The following is a 24,070-nucleotide window of genomic DNA, read 5'->3' as shown; positions in this document are numbered from 1 at the left end:
CTTAACCCTAAATCCTGTTTCCATACCAAGTATTTACATTTAACGCAGAGAGCGCTTGTGAAACCTGGCATGTCCGAGCAAATCAGAGCCACTTTTGCGATATGCTTAACAGGAATACAATGATATGGTATGACAAGTATTGGCCACTGACTGGCTGATAAAACACTTATTTTACACGAGTAGGAATAACTTGAAAACATTTTAAACATTAAACCCTGTCTTCTTTTAGCTTTCATTACTCCTTATATCTAGATTTTAAAATGTTAATTTGTATTGTAATTTTTCTTTAAAAAAGACAATGTCGCTTTCATCTTTGTCTGCGTGTTATTTGTTCTGTAAGTGACAGAGAAATTGGTTCTACAGTCTAAAAAAAAAAAAAATCGACCAGAGACAGAATTGTAGCCATCACCACCCACTATTTTATTGAAAAGGGGATAGTGACGGTAAAACTGTTCATTTTTATTTATTATTAAAAAAAGTCTTGTTCTCGATTCTTTTTCATTCAGTCAACCTTTTCAAAAAATTATTTTTAAAGAGCATGAAAGAAAGCTTAAAAAACCGTCATCATGTATAAACGCTTTGTTATTTGAATAATTATTGCACACAGGTCTCGGTCGTTTAACCCCTTGGGTGCTGGCGGGGCAGCAGCTCCCGAGTAAACAAACATTAATTATATACACTTCATTTATTTTTTCGAATTCTCCTCCAAACACACTGCAACGAGCACTGCAACAAGTGATACGTCTCCATAGACTGTCCCTACCTGTTTCTTTGTCACTGTGCCATCCACTGGGTCCACGTATTCAAAGCTGTCGGTTTTCTCCACGCTGTATACGTGATTTCCCACAGCAAATTGCTGATTACTGAATGACTTCTCTGTCATCGAAGCCTCCAGATCTCTCATTATAAAAAATGCAGCCCTGGCCTCCAGAGCTTCATAGTCAAATCTGCCACGCAAAAAAAGAAATGCCACATTACTATGCCGATGAATGTGTCATTAAGGCACAGCTTCACTAAACCATGTTAAATGAGAGGAAATAATGGGAAGTTACCTAAAACTGGAATGCACATTATTTTCTCGTACGTAATGCTAGTCAGTCAGTAAGATAAGTAAACGCAGAAATAAAATAATACAATTAACACACATACATGCTTAAAAAAATAGCATGCTTGCGCTTTTGACATATTAATAGCACGCATGCGTGCCAATAAGTGATGCACTAATAGTTTTTTTTTTTTTTACAAAAATCTGAAGTTGAGTGAACTTTTATTTATTCTTGCTATTTCATATCTGTACCATTGAAAATACTTAAAAACAGCAATTTACACTGCGTATTTTTTTCACATTGTTACAACTTGGGAATCTACCAGTGGAAGTTTGCTTTGGAAGCCCTCTGGTTCAGGAGACGCATCTCCACTTTAACAGCATTTACAGTAGCTTAGAGCCAATCAGTGACTGGAATTTATGGAGCTGCGTAGCGGCCATCTTGGAAAAGGGTGAATGTTCCTTTCTTTAAAAATAAATAAACACTTTTTTGAAACAGGGGGAGGCCTTCTATGGTTGGATCACGGTAAGAGGCCCTATGCCTGAAACTCTTTAACCTACAAAAGACGACACCAATGTTTTTTTAATTTCTGACTATTTTCCAGTTAGAGAAATTTCACGAATTGGCAGGGTTGCCACCACTCCGGATTTGACCTGGAGACTACGAGTTTTGGTCACGTATCTCTAGGCTACAGGTTTACCTTGTACAACTCCGGGTTGGTGGTGTGCGGTGGCGTTCAGCAGCGGTGTCTCCCGGTATCCTCCCCTTCAACTCCTGTCAATATGGCGCGCAGTGTCCAATCGCGCCGCGTTGCCATGTCAACGTGATGTCACATGACGCATCGGCGTCATAAGGCGTCCCTTTCATGGCAACGTGGCGCCACGTGTGGTCATGACATCACGTAGCATCCCGTTATCATGGCAACATGTCGTCATTTGATGCCGTGTATTCATATTGACTGGTTGCAGGAGGAGATTCCGGGAGACGAAGGTAAGCGCTAAATTTAAAAATGTTGTCTCCAAGTTAGCCTTCAGAAGAAGGTGGCAACCATGCGAATTAGACCTTTTTAAAATGGACATTCTTTGGGGGATATAATATTTCCATGGTGATGTCAGTAGAATGCCATTTTTTTTCCTTTTTAAATGCAGTAATCAAGTACAATCTGCACATAAGAAACACTAATTTCAGTGTTTACATTTCTCATGGCCAGTTACATTTTGGAGGAAATGTTGTTTCAATGCGAGTCATATACATTGTAATCATGCTGCGCTTAGTCCACACTGATTACATACACACGCAAGAATCCATACAAAATTCCATCATAACAAGAATCAGATGTAGACTGAACAAGAAAAGATGACCGTGCCACTCAATGAGAAAATGCATCGCTGCACTCCTAAATGGTCATAGAAAATCTAAGCGAACATCAAATTAATTGTTATAATTGCTAACCCCAAAAGTAGTCGTTATAAAAACATGTTGAAATGGGATAATGAGTATTTTTCAAAATTACTCAAGTATAACATGTTTCCTTCAAATGTGAAAGTTTGGCATTTCTTGTCTTTGAGAATATACCAGTGCCGTAACTTTCTCTTCTAAAACATGTGGCCAATTGTATCATACATAAAGAAACATCTGATGCAGCCTTTACCTGCAATAATAATGGCGGCCAAATTTTGTCCAGTGATCTCTTACAATCTCTTCCACACCTTGCTTTCGAGCTGCCATGATCGAAAGCCACACCAGAACAGCCCAAAGTCCATCCTTCTCTCTCAGGTGATCTGATCCTGAAGGGAAGCAACATAAATACATTACAAACAAACTAAAACTGGGTCAACAAGGTCATATTAGCAAACATACTGTACATATATATATATATATATTTATATAAATATAACTGAAAGTTTGTTTGTGTGTGGGTTTGTGCGGTTGCTCATTGGTTGCGGCCTGAGGGGTGGGGTGACGTCAGAAACATGGCTACACACGCCCTCACGCTAACAGCCTCCTCACACCGCATAAGAGCCACACACCGCGTCCTCAGCCTCACCGCACCTTACCTGAAGCCGCCCCGCAACCTCACACTCTCCACCCTCCTGCGTCCCCCCCTAGGATCCCCCCCCCGCCACCTCCTACCAACGTGGGACAGTGGGGAAGCGCCAACCCAGCTTCCCCCACGCGCCTCCTGCCACAGGCCGCCACTCTCCGCACCCCCCCAGCCGCCAAATTCACGCGCCCCCCCCCCCCCCGCTCCCAACGTGGGACGGAGGGGAAGCGCAAAACCAGCTTCCCCCGCGAGCGCCTCCTGCCCAGTCCCCCAGTCTCGCCACCCCCCCCCACCCGCCGACTTCCCACGCGCCCCTCCACCGAGCACACCTCCCACCCCAGGCAGCTGCCACGGGGATATCAGGGGCAGGAGGTGACGCGTCTGGCGGCAAAGAAGCAGGAAGCAGCACCCACACGGTCAAGGTAAGTCACCCACCCCACCCAATCACTCAACACACCCAGTCACTGTCACCCACCCAGTCACTGTCTCCCACCCACCCAGTCACTGTCTCCCACCCACCCAGTCACTGCCTCCCACCCACCCAGTCACTGCCTCCCACCCACCCAGTTTCTGTCATTCACCCAGTCACTGCCTCCCACCCGCCCAGTCAGTGTCTCCCACCCACCCAGTCACTGTCTCCCAAACAGGCAGTCACTGCCTCCCACCCACCAGGTCACTGTCTCCCACCCACCCAGTCACTGCCTCCCACCCACCCAGTCACTGCCTCCCACCCACCCAGTCACTGCCTCCCACCCACCCAGTCACTGCCTCCCACCCACCCAGTCACTGTCTCCCAAGCACCCAGTCACCGTCTCCCATCCACCCAGTCACTGTCTCCCATCCACCCAGTCATTGTCTTCCACATACCCAGTCACTAACCCCCCCAGTCACTAACCCACACACCCAGTCAGAACTCCACCCACCCAGTCAGTAACGCACCCACCAGTCAGTAACCCACCCATTCAGTCACTAATGTCACTAACCCACCCACCCAGTCACTAAAGTCACTAACCCACCCACCCAGTCACTAAAACCCACCCAGTCACTAACCCATCCACCCACCCAGTCACTAAACAGCTGTGAAGGGGGGGGGGGGGACCGGAGCTGTGAAGGGGGAGGAGCGGAGAGAGAGGGGGAGCGGGAAAATGAAATCCCGGGCAACGCCGGGTATATCAGCTAGTATTCTATATAGTGTCAAACATGTCTATAAGTGTTTACTCACAAATATTTATTATTATTTATTATGATTATTCCGCAGCGCGGTAAAATGGGAGTACAGGCTGACATCAATTGCATTAACAGAATGACCTACAAGTAAGGACAAACAAGTGCAAACAGATACAGGAGGTAATGATGGCCCTGCTCTTGAGTGCTTAGGCCAGGCTGAGAGTGAGCACACTCTCGGTCAAGCGCCATGACGTCAGGCGCAAAGTAAGCAGGGGTGATTTCTGGCCAGTTGAAATTTGCAGTTGCGTGCGGGGGGGGGGGGGGTTGCATGTCGGGGGTTGTATGGGGTGTGTGACCGTGACGTTACAGAGCTGGTTCACCCTCATTGGGCGAACTGCTCACATGACGTGCCAGCGAGCGCCACAATCAAATTTGTCTCTGCAAGCAGCTGAGCACAGAGCACCCCCGGGCACGATGGACAAGACTCATTGCGATCATGTGTTTGATCACATGTCGCATGAGCGTGCAAGCGCGCTCAGCTTCACCATGGATGGGGCCTTACAATCTAGAGGGAGTAAAGGGGGCCAATGTTGCAACAAAAGTAAAAGTGGCTGCTCATTGTGGGATGAGTGTGTCAAGTTGGCGTATGGTCCAGCTGCACATTTGAATATTATATGGGGATAATATATTTCCCATGTAAGTAAACATTAAGAAACAGTATACAGCTATGATAAATATTAAAACTCATAACATATTTTATATTAAAACTCATTACAAATGGCATTAAGATGTGGTAAGTATTATCTAATACTACAGAACTAATTTATTTAAAAAAACACACACATAGGATATTGCACGGATTGCTCCTTTATCCAGGCAGGGGGTGGCAGGGGGGAGCAGCACGGGAGTGGGACTGAGAAGCTCTGTTGGACCACGAGCCCACTGTCACGGTAGCTTATGACAAGATATAAGGAACACCAAATATCTGGGTTGAACTGAACGAGGCTTAGATATTATAAAATATATTTATTCCTTAAAAAGGTGAACACAGCAATATAGTACAATTAACAGACAAGAAGGTAACACTTACTTAGGGTTGGGGGATGGAGAAGTATCAGCTAGCAATTCTCCAGCAATCCGGTGACATTCCAGGTGGAATCAGAAGCACAACTAAAAACTGTAGGGTTGACACAGTTTATATACCCTTGTAACCCTATTCTTAACATTGAATACAGACTATTGGTGAACAATTATCTGTATCCAATCCCTAACGTGGAGACACAGATTAACCCATGCCCCCCAGCTAATTAGCCCATGTGTACTGGGACTCTATGGGTAGCCCCATAATTAAATCAGGGGCGACGACCAGTTTACCAAATGAAGTATCTGCATTGTTTGTAGGTGTAGACATAACACTTACAAACCACTCCAGTTTGATGATTCTCTGCCCTTAGGTAACAATTAGAGTGGCAGAGTCTTGTTGATTAGTACTTGGTCTGTTGATTAGTACTTAGTGTAAACAATCAGGGCAGTTACCTTTTGGTCACATTGCTTAGGCTCAATCAGCCGGCTGCCCTTCATGACCTATTAGCATGCAGATGGCATCTGCATTTTTCAGAACAGATCCAAAATACCATACATATACACTTTAATATCTACACATATTAATAAGTTCCATTCTGGTAGGCTCAGTGGGTCGAAATTTGCCAGTTTTTAATGCCTACAGTGACTCCACATATTGGCCAAATTTCAACTCTCTGTGACCTCCAGAACTGGAGATACAGAAATGCAGTTTAAAACATTAAAATACAGGATTATAATGAAACATGGGAACAGGGGAACATACAGTTTCCTGACATGACAAGGTGTAAGCCATATTCCTGGACCGCAGTCCAGTTAACCCCATGCCTCCTTGGTGAGGTCAGGGGTGGCCATATGGGGTGTAACCCCTTTAATACCGGGCTAACCCCCCTCTCCCTCTACACCCACCACCCACCCAGCGCACCAATCAGTGACTGGATTTAGTAGGCCAGTGGAAAAATACAATGTATTTCTTGCACCTTTGGTAATAAAAGGAGTTAATGATGCCTCTGATATTTATAGTTGCTGACCCCTAACATTAATATTTCTGACAAATATACTAAGGATTTCTTTGCAGGCACAATAATTCTGTGCCCCAAAGAGCTTACAATAAAATTGTGGTGTGTGAGGCACAGGGACATTGGGATCACAAGCAGAGGTGACACTGGGATTCCAACCAGGCCGCGAGTGAGATACTACTGATCTACGTATTCAGCCCTACGTCTAGTACTTGATGCACCCCACTGTATAAGTTCACTATTATACTGATACATACATACTGCTGAAATTGTAAACCTGTGCTGTGTTGCTTAGATGAGTGCTAGATCCTTATGTACATCCTACTTGTGCATGCAGAATCTGCTAAGCACTGCAAATGTACAGTCTTCTGCAAATGACTAGCAAAGGCTATGAAAGTACTGTAGGGTTGTATCATTTCCCCAGTTGTTGCCCTTATGGAATATATAAAACCATGTAGAGAATGTCTCTGAGTAATATAAAAGCTCCACGCCTGAGGAATGCTGAGTACAAACTGTGTGAGATGAAATTCAATAATAACTGTTTCTAGTGCCTGCCTCTAATCTTTAAGTAATAGGATGGAGACCCCAGAATGGGGGCAGGGTCCTCGTGACCAGGAAACTAGGCACCCTCCAACCCTCAGGGGCATGCTAGCCATTTAAGGAGACTCGCACACACGGAGCACACCCGCCCCTTGATGAAGAGGAATGGTTATGGGTCTGAAGGTGGGTTAGGTGTGTCACAGCTCTGTGGGGTGGCCATGCTTGAGGGGCTAGTTCCAAATGATATTTAGATGGGATCTTGTGGCTTAAGGGATTTTGGGTTTCCTCTCCAGTAGATGGAGAGGCCTGTGCACCATAGCCCTGGAAGGTTACTAGACCCAGTTTACTGTTGTTAGTTGGTTGAATAAAACTGTGGCTACCTTATTCCATACTTTGAGTCTGTGGTGGTTATTGATTGGGGTGGTGGTGGTTGATCGGGCAGGGGACTGGGGTTTAACCAGGTGAAGGGGACACTGCATAACACAACCAACACATCACAGACATTCTCCATGTTCTGTTACAGAAATGGAAGTTTCGTTCAAAACATGAATTCAGCTCCATGACATGCTGCCAAAAAGCAGTTCTGGGAAACACTATGCGAGACAGTCTCAAGGCTGCCTGGCCTTTTATAGCAAATAAATTGCTTTTATTTACTGGCTAAAGCAAAAATATGATGGTATCAAAGCTGAGCTATGTCTTGTTTCATAGGCATACAGCTGGATTATATTACTTAATTTTTGTTTTAAATATAAAAGATTTTACATTCATACTGATACCTTATCATTAAGTCCATTATGTCACGAGGAGTCTGTAAAAGACTGCTTTGTAAAAAATAATCTTTTTTTCTTTTATAGTGCTAATAATATATGTACATAAAATGTATTACTATCCCAGTCCAAAGAGATTACAATCAAATTTTGGCTCAGAGAAGAAAAAACAAGACTTTGCTAAAGTCCACAGGAGAGTTGACATTTGTAATAGGTTCCCCCACTTCTGAGGGAGTTTTCAAGTCATTAAGCTACTCATTCAGCACACTGAGAGGCAGCATATTACAATGTATTGTTATACACTATAAAATGTAATGCATAGAAAAGTATATTCTACTCCTTCACTGCACTGGGTTCCTAGCTGCTGCAAACTACTGTAGATAATTCCATTCCGAAATTATATGTTGTTATATGTACTCAGTTTACTTGTTTACTGTATGTGGAGTTACTGTAACCATGAAAGCAGCAATAAATATAGGCTATATTTCACAAAGTGTCGATGTAGGGTATTGTTCCCCCCAATTTGATGCAATACCACATATCAGCATTTAAATCTCCCCATAGAAGGTAGAATGAGGGCTTTCTTTTACTCTTGATTTTTGCCCAAGGGATATGCCTGGCACATGGCACACGGGTGTTGGGTCACAAACTAAGATACTCACTTTTATCTGAACCAGTGTCCAAATAGGTAGTGATGCACATTTCATGCTTATTGAGAACACACTGCAGAACAGCATTATGTCTATGCTGCTCTAGGAGAATTTTTGTGGAGGGTGTCCTGGAACAAGATTCATATTCTGTTCACCCCCCCTTTTGCAGCTTCTGCCTGTCAGTTCCTTATTTTCAGCTGCATGTACTGTATAATTGCTCTGAACATACACACACAGTGCCTGTGTGATAGACACAATGTTACAATCCCTGCCACTGTACATGTAGTCAGTGGGTTACTATAGCAACCTCTGAGATCCTTCTCAGAATGGGCTATTCTGCCCTCCCCCTGTCTTCCTGACAGTTAGTCGGTCCCTGAAACTATTCCTGTTACCCAGATTCCCCCACACTTCCTTTTCATTCCTGACTCTGGCTGAGTGAGTACCCTTCTATGCTACACTCCTCTTGGCAAGGCCATTTCCTTTTTACCTGCCCCTAATTATAAAGCACCCACAGAGAAGCACTCTCTCATCACAACATACCATCCACAAGAGTCTGTATATAAATCATGCTTTCCAATAAAGTGAAGAAAATATAGCAGGACTTGGTGTGCTTTGGAAAGGGGGCTGAGTTAAAGCTAACTGGAGCTATTCCCACATCAGACGTGACCCTGGTTCCGGGATAGAGGGTATTACCTGTTTCCTGAACAAGTATTTCTTGAACACACTTATAGGTGTCAAATTTCCGTTAAAAAAAATTAGACCCCTTGAAGATGTCACTGGAATGTGTTCACTTTGATCCTAGGAGAGATCGCCCCTTTAAGTATGTTCCACAGGACTGGGTTACTTAATGCAGTGACAGAAGAAATGCTCAGTACCACTACATTGGTAATGACATTTTCTTCAATAACTTGATGGCTTTTCTGAATGTGATATGAATGGAAGATCCAAGGCACTACGGATTTTTAAGGGATTTATTATGTCAAAAATAGCGCAGCGTTTCGACCTGCACAGAGGTCTTTATCATGTGACCGGCATGTCATTTGATAAAGACCTCTGTGCAGGTCGAAACGTTGCGCTATTTTTGACATAATAAATCCCTTAAAAATCCGTAGTGCCTTGGATCTTCCATTCATATCTATGCTTAGGATTTCGTTAGACAGGTTTTCCCTGACCCAGGTATTAAACATGCAAGTATTTCGCTTATTTTCATATACTTACGAGGTGTGCAGCACTTTAACTTTTTTGTGCATTGTATTTTTCTGAATGTGAAACAGAACTATGGATGAAACAATAGCAAAAGCATAGTGCAGGGTTGTTATATATGTGAGTGAGGGGAGAAAGAGTGTGAAAATTGTACGAATACAGTGGAGAAGCGTGAGAAACATCCAGTGCTATTTAGAACAAAAATGAATAAGTTCCTCTAGAAAGCATTTTTGGAATACAATATTATTTTGGTTAAGATGAAAAGTTAAAAGAAAGATAATACTGTTAACTGCATGTAAATTAGTGCCTCGTTTTCATTAGCAAAATACATGAAATAAGCATATTGTTCTTGTTAACATTGACAGTATTGTAATGCAATTTTCAATGCTAACAAATCCTTGTCAAAATCAGTTTTGTAAAGGAAAAATGGTATTTCAGGGAAACAGTTTCATGTTGCCCCCTTTTTATTTTAGCTGACAACCAAAATGTCTAAATGAAAACACAGGACCACACAGAAGTAGACAGCAGAAAGAGGTGTGGTGTGCGTTGTTCTGTTATGTTGCAGAGAACAAGCTACCCTTTGCTTTGTGTCTGTTTTCACTCGGGCAAACAGCAGTGTCACATGCATCTCATTACAAAGTGTTTATCTATTTTATGTCTGCATGAATGGCCTCTTCCCGACTGATGTTAACCCTTTTTATATTGTCAGTTGACAAACCTCTGAGTGCTTCTCCTTTCACTCCTCCATGTCATTTCCTCCCTGAAGTGCACACAGAGGCCCTTACTCATTCGTATTGACAAAGTGACTACATATCATATGGATCTGCGTAAGGCATGCATTGAAGCAGCAATCCTGCCCAAAATGTATATGGGGTGTCTCACTGAAAAAACATGACACGGCTGAGCAAAGCTGAGAGGGGTGTTCTGGACAGAGTTTGGGACACTTGGGGGTATGACCCGGTAGACCAGACCCGTCAAACTCCGATAAGCTTGGGGGACAATCCTTAAATCCGACTGCAGGACTCGGGCCGCACCAGGTAAAAATAAAATAGTCACGAAACTACAGGTCCACTTTTTTCTTGATCTTTTCTTATTAAAAATATGTATGTAGCCAGGTCCCCTACTTTCGGGTCTCTAGGTTGGGGGGATGGCTGCAGATCTGCTCGGTTGCCGCCAGCGCTGCCGGCAGACCCGACATAGGTGAAGGGAGTGATCTGGTAGGGCTGCAGGCTGTTAGGGGCAGGGCTGTGTGGCAACCAAGTCGCTGGAGCTCTGCGCGCACCCAACAGCGGGGAGCACCATTTGGTTTGCCTCGCGCATGCGTAGTAGCAGTCTTGCGCATGCAGTACAGCCACGAGTGGTGCCCATCTTAGAGCAGGCTCTACAGACAAGACCTAGGGACTACAAGTTCCAGCAGCCTCAGAGGCTGCAATACCATGTGGGCAGGAGAGCCAATAGGGCTCAAGGAGCCACAGATGAAGGATAGAATGTTGCTGACAGTTGCGACAGTTGCTGACAGTTGGAGCAGAGACACCAAGGGAGAAGGTAGTGTCTGGGTGCCCGTGGCTCCCGGATTAGGCCAAATTCCCCCCGTAGGCCCAAGATTGGCCCTAAGTCCCTTCCAGGTTGTGGTTGCTGCAGGGAAGGCCCCTAGATAGGATCGCTTCCCTGTAGTCACTACGCTAGTGCTGATAGTGATTTTGAGTATCACCGTCGGACGGACGCCAAGCGGTGCGTGTGGCCTACGGTCGTGGACCAGACCACAGGCACAATATAGACATTAAGGGACACTCAAAGGGACAATGCACACACCAGCGCACCCTTCAACCACAGCTCCCTCGAGGTGGACGCAGCAGGCGGAGAGAAAGGATCCGGTAGACCGCGTCGTGGGATCACTGTGCGGTTCTGCGGTTCTGCGGTTCCATCATCTCCATATACCCTGGTCTGGACGGAGACCAGGAAGGTACCCACGTGCACCAACAGCCACACACGGGGTAGCGCTACTCCACACACTTTGGGTGAGCTTTGCTCTGTGGATCCCAGGTGGTTAGGTGCCCAGGGTACCACAGTACTTTGGGGGATCTCACCGGGGCGCGTATATGTGTGGGTACTGTATGTGGGACTGTATTGTTATTTTGTTATAGATATATGTGTTAGTAAAGATAAGTAGTCATACAAGTGTGTGTGTGTATCTTTATTCATTACTGTATTGGTCCTGAAGAGGACTTATCCAGCAGTGCTAGGATCCCTCTCAGGTGGAGGCGCTGTGTACTGATAGAACGCGATGACCCCAGGCTCCCAGTGGTGGAGGATTAGGCCTCCTGTATGCCAGACAGGTATCCAGCACATGTTGTTCCCTTAGCCATGAGAAGGGGGCTACATGTAAATATGTAAATTCATGCCCCAGCTTTCCCCACTGGTTCGAGTGCAGGGTCTGTCTGCAGACAACACCCCGGAGGTAATTTCCAATGACCGAGCGGAGTATGTGGCTGATGTAAGAGGGTACACTTCATAGAAGTGTCAGACGGAAAAGGAAGTTTCGTCAGGAAACCGGATCCAGCCCATTACTGCTAGAATACACTCTGATTATAGAGATCAGTGCTTATACCGCTGCCACTGTTATTATATTATTCTGCAACTTTGATGCTGTACCATGTTTGAATCTGTAAATATGTTATTTGAATAATATTATGTCTGATATGTATCATTGCTATTTGAAAAAAGAATGCATGCGACTGTGTGTTTTATCATGCGGGCTGTGAGACACTGTCTGTGCAAGCCAGAGAGAGGTGCAATGTGTATGTTTCCAGCATGCAGGAGGTTAAACTCCTCTGTAGGAGCTAGCTGCAGGTGCAGCTCACTAAGGCCGCGTTTATAGTGCCGGCGACGGTGACGCGAACGATGACGTCACCCGTCGCTATCGCCATCGGCGAAAGTTGCACTTCAACTTTGAGCGATGTCGCTGACGACAAGGCCAGTGACATCACGAAGGTGGAGGGCAGAGTGCAACAGGCGCTCTGTGATTGCTGTAGAAACAGTCACATGTGGCGACTGTCTCTCCCAAAATCAAATTCTACTGACTTAAAAAATTTCGGTCGCTCCGTCGCCGTCGCGCTTACTGTAAGCGTATGCGACGGATTCAATGTATTTGTTTTGGCGCGACGTCACGTTGCTGTCGCCGGGCACTATAAGCGCAGCCTAGGAAGACAGAACTCCTGACTAAAAAGGGGTTTAAAAGGCAGTCAGACAGCTCCCAGCTTTGAGAGACTTTTCCTAACCAGGAAGGACACTTGTTGGAATGGACACAGGCAGAGCCAGCTGGGACTGCTGTGACCTACACCCAGGAGCAGAATCGCCACGAAAGCGGACAGGCCTGCTGAAAGCAGCCCTGTCTTCAAGAAACTAGTGCTCCAATCCATCTGAGGGATTGCTGATGGGGGGGGGGAGGATAATATGATGATATGGGGGGGGGGATAAGATGATGATGATATGGGGGTGGAATAAGATGTTGATGATGATGATGATGGGAGGGAATAAGAGGACAATGATGATGGGGGTGGAATGAGATGATTTTGATGGGAGTGGGAAATTAGATGATTTTGATGGGAGTGGGAAATGAGATGATGATGGGGAAATGAGATGATAATGATGGGAGTGGGAAATGAGATGATGATGAGGGGGGGACTATGATAATGATGATGGGGGGAGATGAGATGATGATGATGATGATCGGAGTTGGAAATTAGATGATGATGATGGGGGGAAATGAGATGATGATGATGATTCTGGAAAGGGCACACTCTCCACAGACCCCACTCCACCAAATTTTCTTGAGCGCTTCGTACCTTTCACCATTGTGTCCAGTATTTTTGGATAAGACACCTGGCAACCTTACCACAGATACAGACTTTATATTTCATTCCAGACAATTGTGATTGTTTAAACTTCCTGCGCTGCGCCTCCCTGCCTGCTCATCCGGGGCCACGCCCCCTAACCTCTAATGTGGCGTCAAGTAACACTGCGGGTCGTGATGTCACACGACCTGCGGTGTCATTTGACTTCCCATCTCCATGGCAACGGGCGTCACTTGACGCTGTGCTGCCATGGAGACGCGTGACTGAAGCCGGGTAAGTAAGTTTACAGAGTCTTGTAAGTTTACAGAGGCCTGTGTAACCACCACACACCCCCAGAAAAGTCTCGTGCCCCCCCAGTTTGCACACCCCTGTACTAGAGGATGATTCCCTTAAAGCTCTTATATTTTGTCACGTGTATTATGTCGTGCTATCTGTGCATATCTACTGTATATGAAGTATTTCTGGACAGCGTTCAATAACACACTTTGTTTTATAAAGGTTACAGGCGCCCATTTCAATTCCACACTTTCGTCCACGCCTGGCCAGCACTTGCACCGCACCATCTACTGTATATGGCTCAGAGACTGAGCAAGTACTTTATGGAGGTATCTGATGTGATACCCTACAGTAGAGGGGAAGGGGAGTTACATATACAACAATGTAAGAGCATTTTCATGCTTCCTTGTTTGTCAACAGAAGAAGCTATGATGAAGCACAACAGATGTTTTAAGACAATTATTCACTGAATTTAAAGCATTGATTAAAATAACAAATGTAACATAGCGTAAATAGATGGAAGTTATCACATGTACAGTATCTACAAAGGATGGAAACAGCCATGGGTACAAGTATCATAGTACCACAACACACCAACCTCTTTTAAGGCAAAGAATCTTGTGTCCACATCCTAATCATCAAGTCCTAAATAATCTTCAGTATATACACGATAGACACTTCATAATCTGAATCCCTATCTAACAAAACCTCACACAATTCCCCAAAAACTTAATCTAAACTAAGCTGAGATCAACTTCAAACTAAGCCATTCCTTCATTTAAATGAATTTCCTCCACACCATCATCATCCTGAAGGACAAGGTAATACATACATCCAGGAATGATAGTTTTCACCTATGACACAAAAACATTGTATCATTTATAGCCGAACCATAACATACTAATATGTGCTCTAGAATTACATACAGAGAGAACAATCTACACATTCTAAAGAGGGATTTCATAAACCATGGCAAGGCAGCGCCTATGATTACAGACAACCAAATACACAGAGTCACCAGAAAACGCAGGAAACTTCTTGACTGCAAAAAGGATAACTGCATTGCTCTAGTAGTCACCTCTAGCCTTGTTGCCAAAGATCTTTCACGTATCCGCTACAGTGATTAAATATTGCAGGAGCCCCGGCCACCCTTCTGCATATAACCATGTACTGTAATCTGCAACAGCTGACTGTTTGAAGTGCTCTGCCACAATACTGAAAATAGAGGACATTTCCCTGTCTGCACAAAAGGTGTGAAACCAGCAGACATGTCCAAACCACAGACAGAATCTTAATACCACATACCAATATGGATTACAAAATTCAGGGCTCAATTAAATGTGGCTCATCAAATGTGCTCTACCTAATACATGTATGCACACAATGCCCCAGTTGCAGTTTTTGTTTTAAAAGTATAGTTGGTAAAACAGTACACACTTTTAATGCAAGAATAAACATGCCTTAACACAAGTGCGCAAACTGGGGGGCGCGAGATTTTTGTGGTGGTGTGGGGGGGGGGGGGCGCGGTGTTAGAGGCCCTGTGCTCTTCAGCGCGAGGCCTCTGTAAACTCACTTAACAGGCTTCGGTCCAGGCGTCTCCATGGCGACAGGCATCAAATGACGCAGCGGTGTAATTTGACGCCACATTAAAGATAAGGGGGCCGCGACCCAGAAGAAGAGCAGGCAGGGGGGGCGAAGGACAGTAACTTTGAGCACTCCCTGCCTTAACATACCATAAGCAAGAACAATTCTAACACATCAGTAGTGAATCCTTTCTGTAGCCCAACACACAACATTAGGGACATATTATTATTGTTTATTTGCACAGCACCAACATACTCCGCAGCGCGGTACAGTGCGGGTAAAAGGGTGACATCAATTACATAAACTGAAGGACCTACAAATAAGGACAAACCATGCGAAACAGATAAGGACATATACAAATGATCATTATGACGGGGTGCTTCGGGACTTAAAAAACTGGGAAAAAAATGAGAATATAAAGTCACAGTTTTATATAATATAAATCCGATTGGAATATTGTACCCCTCCCTGAAATAGTATGCCCATTTATTGAATTAATAACACCTCTAGTTTAAAACCTGTATCTTCCGGCATTTGCATTGGTGTGTGACACACATTATGTGTGCTGTACGACACAACTTTACACGTGCATATGAAATTCTTCCATGTATTGTCTATTTTTATCAATGTAAAGACTGTTTCTCATGAAAAAGAATACAAATGTAGGGTAAACATGATACCTTGCAATGGCGTAGGGATGTATCTACAAATGCTTAGTTGCCTGGCTTGAAAAATCGACGCATCCAGGATTAGTGAAAAATCGGCAATGATAAGGGCTACTGCAGAAGAAGCACACCAGAGGCAGAGATAACTATGGAAAGCCAAGGGGTGATTGATCTACATCTGAGGAAGTTATTCTGCAGTTGTGGTCTTTCCGTGGCTGGGCCTCTGCAGTGGATGAGTGGAAATGTTAAGAGACTGGTGAAGGTAAGTTAAACAATTTTGAGCTCGGACTAGTTGGTCCACACATCCTTCCAATCTTACTTTTCAACCTTACTTCAAGGGGAGTCTTGATTTATGCCCCATTAAGCAACCTGATAGGTTCTGAAAAGAAATCTAGGGATGGATTTTATCCTTAGAAATGCATGTTTGTGTGACTACAGAGTGATAAAATAAATTAGTGCTCTGGCTCTAAATAAATGTATTTTGTAGCATAAATTGTGCTTGATTCTTTCAGTGTGCTGCATACATTTTTTCTTGCCTACATATTCAAATAGTCCAACATGCTGATGATAATGGGTAAGCCACAAATATTTTACCTGTGCCAAAGCTCTCCTCTCCACAAAGGGAACATCTGCCCGAGTCCATTAGATTTGCAAAAAATCTCCAACCAGTTGGTGTTTCGTAGACAGGAATTTTCATTAACTTCGCCACTCTGAAAAACAAAATATGACAGAAGTGATATACAAGTTGCAGGTGCAGTTTTTGCATACTTGTTTCATATGGCCATTGGATCTTGTAATGGTTACTGGTGCAGAGCGACACACAGACCGGTACAGTAACCTGGACTACACCTGAAGCCTCTGAAATACGAAATGTTGGGCTAGGTATTTATTATTTTCATATGCAGAACTAGATTGGTGCACTTGCACTTCCAAGTAATAGCAAAGAAGCATAAAACCCCAAACTAACTTATTTGATTACAACTTAGACATCTGGATGGACATTTTTAATTTAACAAGTGTTTAACCAGCTGGACATACAGTATATCATTTTTTCAACCTTAGTTGCTGAGAAAAAAAACAGGTGCTTCCTAGAAACGCCATAATTTAAACTTCTGTTGACCTCCCAGTATGTCACTTTGTGATACATGCAAAGTACTTACACTAACTTTATAAAGAAAATAGTTTTTGCTGTGAAAAAAAAAGAAGAAGTTTTACAGCTCTTGAACATACACTCCATGTGCATGAAACTGAACTAACATTTCTGTGCAGACAGCTTTTCCCAAACAATTTTCAAAATGAATAATTGGCCCTTCTATAAAGTGCGATAGGGCAGATCTGGTGATATGGCGATATGGCACAGAAAGCCCGACTGACATCAATACGGCTTTCCATGCGACGATGCCGAATCTGCACTATGGCACTTTATAGAAGGGCCATTGTTTTGGAGGAATGAACCAACACAAATATACTGTGCAAAATTAAATATGTCTGGGGTTACGTACATGTTGGAAACATATTAGCTCATCTTTCTACCATATTTGAATAATTCATGTTTATAATCACAGGTGATACAGTCAAACAAGCAAAACTATTATAAACTTTTCACCAATGTGCCTGGCTGCTTGTCAACTTCAGGTTACTACAGATAGTCCTCGCTATCCAACGTTTCACTTTACAACAAATGGCATATCCAACGCTTTACAATGCAACACTGTGTGGCCATTTTTCAACGCCTGAATGCGTTATCCAATGCTCACCACCACTGATTAACATGGAACTCACTCTACAATGGTTTCACTATCCAACGCTACTTCCAGAACAGTTTCCGTTGGATAACCAAATATTTTTTTGCTTCTTAGCTGTACTCTCCTTGTGTCCGGTTGTTCGGGCCCTTCATCTGCATTGTTTATCCGGAGACGCACAGCACACCGATCTAGCCTGGATTGCTCATCTGTGTACCGGTGCAGTGAGTACTTATTTCATTACCAAATGACTTTCATCTATTCAAGTATTTTTTAATGCAATTTCTCATCAGTCTGATACGGAGGGGACAAAACAAGTTCTTTATAATACTGCATATATGAACATATTCATTGCAATTGGTTACATTAAGATATTTGTTCTGGCTGTGAAGCACTAGTTTGAGACTGCCAGTTTCAATATCTATTTACCTTGGGATGAGGCCTCCAGTGCCACGCCAGTTTCCGCTAGGGGATGCGGAGGTTGGGCCTGACTTCCGGTGCCGAGAGGCACGAGGCAGTTGTCGGCGGCACTGCGACGAGCTACTCGCTGCCAGCCGCCGATCTACTGGTAGCTCCCGATCGACATGCTGGTGACCCCTGACCTACGCCATATTATCAACTGGTTGGCCAGTCATTAGCGGGCACCCACAAAAGGCTTAGGGTGTTGGGGACCATTGCTGTGCGCAGTAGGGTGGAGGGTTTTTGTCCCTTATTTACTCACCATAACTTGTTTTGATTTCATAAATATGAACGTAGTCAAGCTTTTCTGGTACAATATCTAATTGATATAGGCTGGGGTAAAGAAAACTGTGTAGGGCATGGAGGAAAGGCTTGAAAAGATTGTGTAGGGGAAGGAAATATTTCAATGCAGTAGTTGGTTTGATGAGAAAGAGAGAATTTGTTTGTCAAAGTTCTGGCAGTAGGTGTTTGCTTTTGAGGCACATGTGTCAAGGAATCCCCTAGTAAGTCACAGATGAAGATGCTGAAAGGTGATCTGGGGTTTTGATCCTGGTCAAATTTGTGGCTATATTTAGTAGTCCAGAGATAGAAACAGAATTATTTGCAAAGCATTTGCCGTACGTGTCTCTCCTGACTCTTCCAACCTTTATCTGCACAAACGAAGATGATGAATGACATGTGGGACTGAGTTCCTGAAATTGCATCCAGATAATTTACTGCAGCACCTCTGACACATTTGTACTGATCCAGTGCATGTACTGATATGATAATAATACTAGGCCACTGCAAGGAGTGATCCGAACAGACTAGTACCCAAATTGTAATTCATTTAATTCTATGGAAATCAAAAGAATTTGGATCTCAGCAGCCACCCTCCCCAGTTGTCACTCGCAGGCCCTCCTGCTCGACACCCACAGGCACCTCCTCCACCCGTATGACACCCACAGGCAAAAAAACAACTCACCCACTCCCTGCTCAGCACCGGCACCTACTGGGACATCTAGGGCACACTGGGGAATCTGGTTGTAGCACCAAACATACCGCTTGACAACCAAAATGGGTAAGGGTTGAGGGGAGCCTAAAATCAGGATTCCCAATGGGACTAGATGCCCCAGTCAAATGCTGTGTAAATCTACCCTGTGACCTACTAGATGCCAGTAGAGCTCAGCAAGTCAGTGACCAAACCATGGAGGAAACCCCAAGAAACACCGTTATTGACGAGATGTTAACTTAAGTTAATGTCTTGTTATGTGCCGACGGGTATTTTCAAAGCTCACTAACGCTGCGTTGAGTGCCGTTTTCAGCCGTAACGAGCCTTTGCGTTACTAGAACAGATGTTAGTGCTAATAACATGCAAAAGAGGTGTTCCCTCTAATATCGCATACCCGCAGAGCTCTGTTATAGATAACGCAGGGATTGACCGTTACGTTAGTTAGGTCACAGCTAAACTTGGTGTTACTCACATTCAGACCGTGATGATAGGTATTTTACAGGGTCTGGATAAGTGTGAGACCACAGTAAGATATGATTTAACAATCATATTGTTATTTACAGGCTTCTTTCCCTCTCCGTTCTTCTCCTTTTTAACTTTAATTATATACCTATTCAGGGTCTTTATGGGAGTAACGCCGCCTTTGGGTAAGGCAGGCTTAACACCATGTTACTTGAGGCTGATGCAAGACAGTGCTACTGTAACTTAATATTGCATTTAGCCATGATAACGAAATAACTAAAGGCCGTTTATTTTGCCTATATTTAGGTTTGTGGATACCCGTTAAACTCAGGGAAAATGACATCATAACACCAAGCACTTTGCCCCGATTTAACAGAACTCTGCAGATCTTCCCCCCAAGACCTACCTTAGACTTTCACAGCCTGTGAATGAATACATTCCTTTTATATATGATCAGGAAAGTCCTTTACCCGTCAGCTTAGGGCTTAACAATGAATGTCAACCTGAGTTTGGCTTTGATAGTTCCCAGCATGATTTACTAAAATGTGTCCTTTCGATTTTTAGGCCAGGTTTTGTGCTCTGTTCCACTCTGCAGCAGCAGCTTTTTAATTTCATGAAAATGAACAAGAAGGGGCTGAGTTTTATGAAAAGTTAGTGATTTATTTTTGCCACAACAATTTATAGTAACCATGGTTGCTTGTTAAGACAAACTTTTACCGCCAGCTATTAACCGTCTACAAAGCAGCACAAACTTCTCGAGTTGCTTATTTACTCAGGATGAAGACTCCATTCTTCCTAAAACATATGAAAGATACCACGTTTGCCTTGATGCATAAACCCTGAAGATAGTAAATAACCCCACAGGCTACAACACCAAACACCCAAAACAAGAAATTCTGCATGTTAAAGCCTCAGGCCCACGTAACTGTTTAATTTTGATTTGTAATAAAGTAAAAGCACCCAGGCATGTAATAGCCCACATAACACGGTTAATGTTTCTTTCATAAATTATATATTTTTAGGACATTTTAGATATAGGCCAAAAAGCACAATGGAAATATCACTAAACATGTAACACAATTCTTTAGAATCTAGTTAAGGGATCATTCCTAAGTACAGTTAATATCCAAATACCTACAGCAATGCTACTAAAGGCATCTTTAAAAAAAATTCCCGATGACAATCTTGTTTGAGTCTCCATAAACAATTATTTTACACCAACATTGCTCTGAACTTGAAAGCTGCTGGAAGGCTTGTTTAATTTGAAACATAAAAAAGTGTGCCTAAAAACATAAATTTTGAGCTAAGGTGGACTGTCACCCTTCTGGCTCTGTGGCCTAGGTTCCCCAATTGTCGGAGGCAGAGGGGGGGAGTACTAATGCTTAATGCCAATTTTATGGATCAATCTATCCTCTAAAGTCATGAAGCCATAGGTAAAGCAGCGAAAACAAGCTTTTTACCATGGACATATTGCAGCAATATTTTTAACACTGCATATGCAGATGAGCATGCATATGAGTAATTACCCACTCAATTACGTATTCACATAATATGCACTGAAGTCCAATACCTGACGATATCGGTTACTGCCAAAAAATACAATACATTTTTTTTATGGGATAGCGTTTGACTTATCTTGCCTACATATGTAATGGCCACAGTATGCGTAGGCAAACATAAACCCACCAAGAATCGGTGATAAAACTACTTTGATTAAACTTTTTAAAACATTTCAATACATTGATAGTCGTAGGCAACCTAGTTGGCTAGTTGGTCACTAAGGTCTGATAATGGATTCATATATACCTTCCACTACACAGTCTCCCTCCCCACCCTCCCCCTTGCACAGCAAAAATACTAATAAGGCATAATCATAAGGTGGCATCCAGTACAACGTTCACTGGAAGGTGTATGGCCCTGAAGACTCAACCAAGTTGGCCGAGATCTTTAGGTGGTTTTCCTTTGCCTGAACTAAGATGGCAGAAGACACTGGCCTCATTCACCCTGAACTAAGATAGATACTTGTAATTGGCTACACCTAGGCTTTTATATAGCGATCATTTTGCAAACCAGCAAGTGCCTGAGCAAGATTTTTGTTACCTTGGATTTCTGTTTATTCTTTTCCCCGCTTGTGTGTTTAAGCTCTTCCCCCATGTCTCACACTCTATGAACTACATACGCTGACTCGACAGTGCTGTGGAAAAGATCCAGCTGCATTAGTGTGCCATACAGTTCCAGCTGCAGCCATCAATGTTTGCCACCCATCGCTCCAGAGTGAAATATATCATATCCCTCTTGGCAGATGAGGCCTTGGAATGGGCTTCCGCCATCTGAAAGAAGGATTCCCCCTTGTTGTACGACTCTCTGACCTTCATTGAGGCCTTTAAGAAGGTCTTCAATGCTCCACGGTGCACCTCTTTTGCTACAGCATAACTCCTTTGTATACATCAAAGGACCCGGACAGTAGGTCAATATGCGATAGTATTTCGCGCTCTCTCAGCCGAGATAGGATGGAACAATGAGGCCTTGCTGTCCGTCTTCTTCCAGGGGCTCAGTGACCAGCTCAAGGACAAGTTGACATGCCGGGAAACACTAAAGACCTTAATTAACTAATTGCCTTTTGCATCTGCATGGACCTTCGGTTTTGGAAGTGCCAGATTGAGAAAGTCTGCTCTTGGCAAGTTTCCAACTTTCGACTAGCATTATGCCTTCAACCGTGCAAGACTGAGCCTGCAAAGCCAGAGGAGCCCATGCAAATAGTAGGTACAAGGCTATCTGAACTGGAGGCACCGAAAACTCTCTGCTGGTCTTTGCCTCTATTGTCATTTAAAGGGCCATTTTCTCCATACTTGTCCTACCTGTCCAGGAAACTCAAACGCCTTGTAAAGATAGAGGAACACTCCCAAGGCATTTCCTCCTCCTTTGCGGCCTACACAACTCATTCTGCCTGTCCATCACTCTTTTTGTCATGCTATACATCAAACACAGGCATTTGTCGACTCTGGCAGCTAGGAACTTCAAGAATCACGCTTTTGTGCAGTCCCACATCATTCTGCTTCGACTGAAGAAAGATCCGCTGGCAGTAGAGGCCATTGATTGGAGACCTTGGGGCCCAGGAACCATCTCCTGGGAACTGTTAACTTTACGAGTCAACGTGAGCAGCTTCCATCACGAAACACTCCTCTTGGTCTTTCCATGGCTCCAGCAGCACAATCCATGGATTGAATGGTCCACATGATAAGTAATGGCATGTAGTTACACCTGTCAAACTTCTTGTTTCTGAAATGCTGATCCTATCTGGGACAAAAAAAATTCTATTGATGCTTTTATTTGTAGCATGCCAGAGATGTATTGAGAGTTCGTGGACGTCTGCGACAAAAAACAAGCTGAGAAACTTCCCCCACATCGGCCCTATGATTGCAGCATAAACCTTCACCCAGGCTCCATTCCTACCCATGGTTGTACATACCTCCTCTCCTCCGAGCCTGAAACAAAGGACATAGAGGAGTATATCCTGGAAAATCTTGAAAAAGGATTCGTTCGTAAATCCTCATCACCTGCAGGGGCAGGATTCTTTTTCATTGAAACGAAAGATGGGTCTTGGAGACCCTGTATTTACTACCGAGGTCTGAATAAAAATCACTCTCAAAAACAGGTATCCTCTTCCCGATTCCCAAGTTGTTTGATCCACTTAGAGGAGCTACGTTGTTTACGAAAATAGTTCTCTGAGGAGCCTACAAACTTATTCATATACAGGAGGGTGATGAATGGAAGATGGCCTTCAACATCAGAGATAGGCACCAGGAGTATGGTCATGCCCTTTGGCCTACAGTATGTAACGCCACAGTGGTATTTCAATACTTCATTAATGAAATATTCCAGGATCTCATTGATCTCTTGGTCATCATGTACTTGGATGATATACTAAGTTTCTCCAAATCCATGGACGAACATCAGGCTTTGGTCAGGCAGATTCTATTAAGACTTAGGCAACAACATCTCTTTGCCAAGTTTGAAAAATGTCTCTATGAGCAGCAGAATATTTCCTTAATAGGATACATTATTTCGTCTGACAGCTTCAAAATGGATCTGGCAAAGATCTCTGCTGTTCTTGACTGGCCTATTCCCACTGCCCTCAAACCCATCCATAGATTCTTGTTCTTCACGAATTACTATAGCCGGTTCATCCGGAATTTCTCTCAGATTACGGTTCCGATCACAGCCCTTGTGAATAAAATGGGGTGAATCCTTCTCAATTGTCCCCAGACACCCTCACTGCCTTACAAATACTCAAAATAACTTTCTCAACAGCCCCCATTTTGGTTCACCTAGACTCTTCCAAGCCTTTTGTTTTCAAAGTGGATGCTTCTGACATTGGGGCTGGTGCAGTCCTGTTTCAAATGAGTCAACTCCAGAGCAGGTTACACCCATTTAGGTTCTTTTAGAAAATATTTACGATATCAGGAACTGAGAACTTCATCAAGATGCCCCCGGAGGAATGGCAACATCTATTGTATGGAA

General features: G+C 43.7%; 1 protein-coding gene across 1 annotated transcript in view; it reads right to left on the bottom strand.

Annotated features, from left to right (window-relative positions):
- The window catches only part of PGM5 (phosphoglucomutase 5), a 184,943-nt gene that overhangs the window by 43,295 nt on the left and 117,578 nt on the right, over positions 1-24,070 (bottom strand). Inside the window, exons 7-9 of the mRNA XM_075597528.1 lie at positions 16,490-16,605; positions 2,698-2,833; positions 764-947 (exon numbers count right to left, since the gene is read on the bottom strand). Of these exons, the coding sequence (XP_075453643.1) occupies positions 764-947; positions 2,698-2,833; positions 16,490-16,605 (436 nt within the window). The remainder of the gene's footprint in view (positions 1-763; positions 948-2,697; positions 2,834-16,489; positions 16,606-24,070) is intronic.

The sequence above is a fragment of the Ascaphus truei genome, chromosome 1, assembly GCF_040206685.1.
Source record: "Ascaphus truei isolate aAscTru1 chromosome 1, aAscTru1.hap1, whole genome shotgun sequence".
Lineage (NCBI taxonomy): Eukaryota > Metazoa > Chordata > Amphibia > Anura > Ascaphidae > Ascaphus > Ascaphus truei.
Note: the sequence above shows the minus strand (reverse complement) of the source record. Positions and strands in the feature narration are given on the sequence as shown.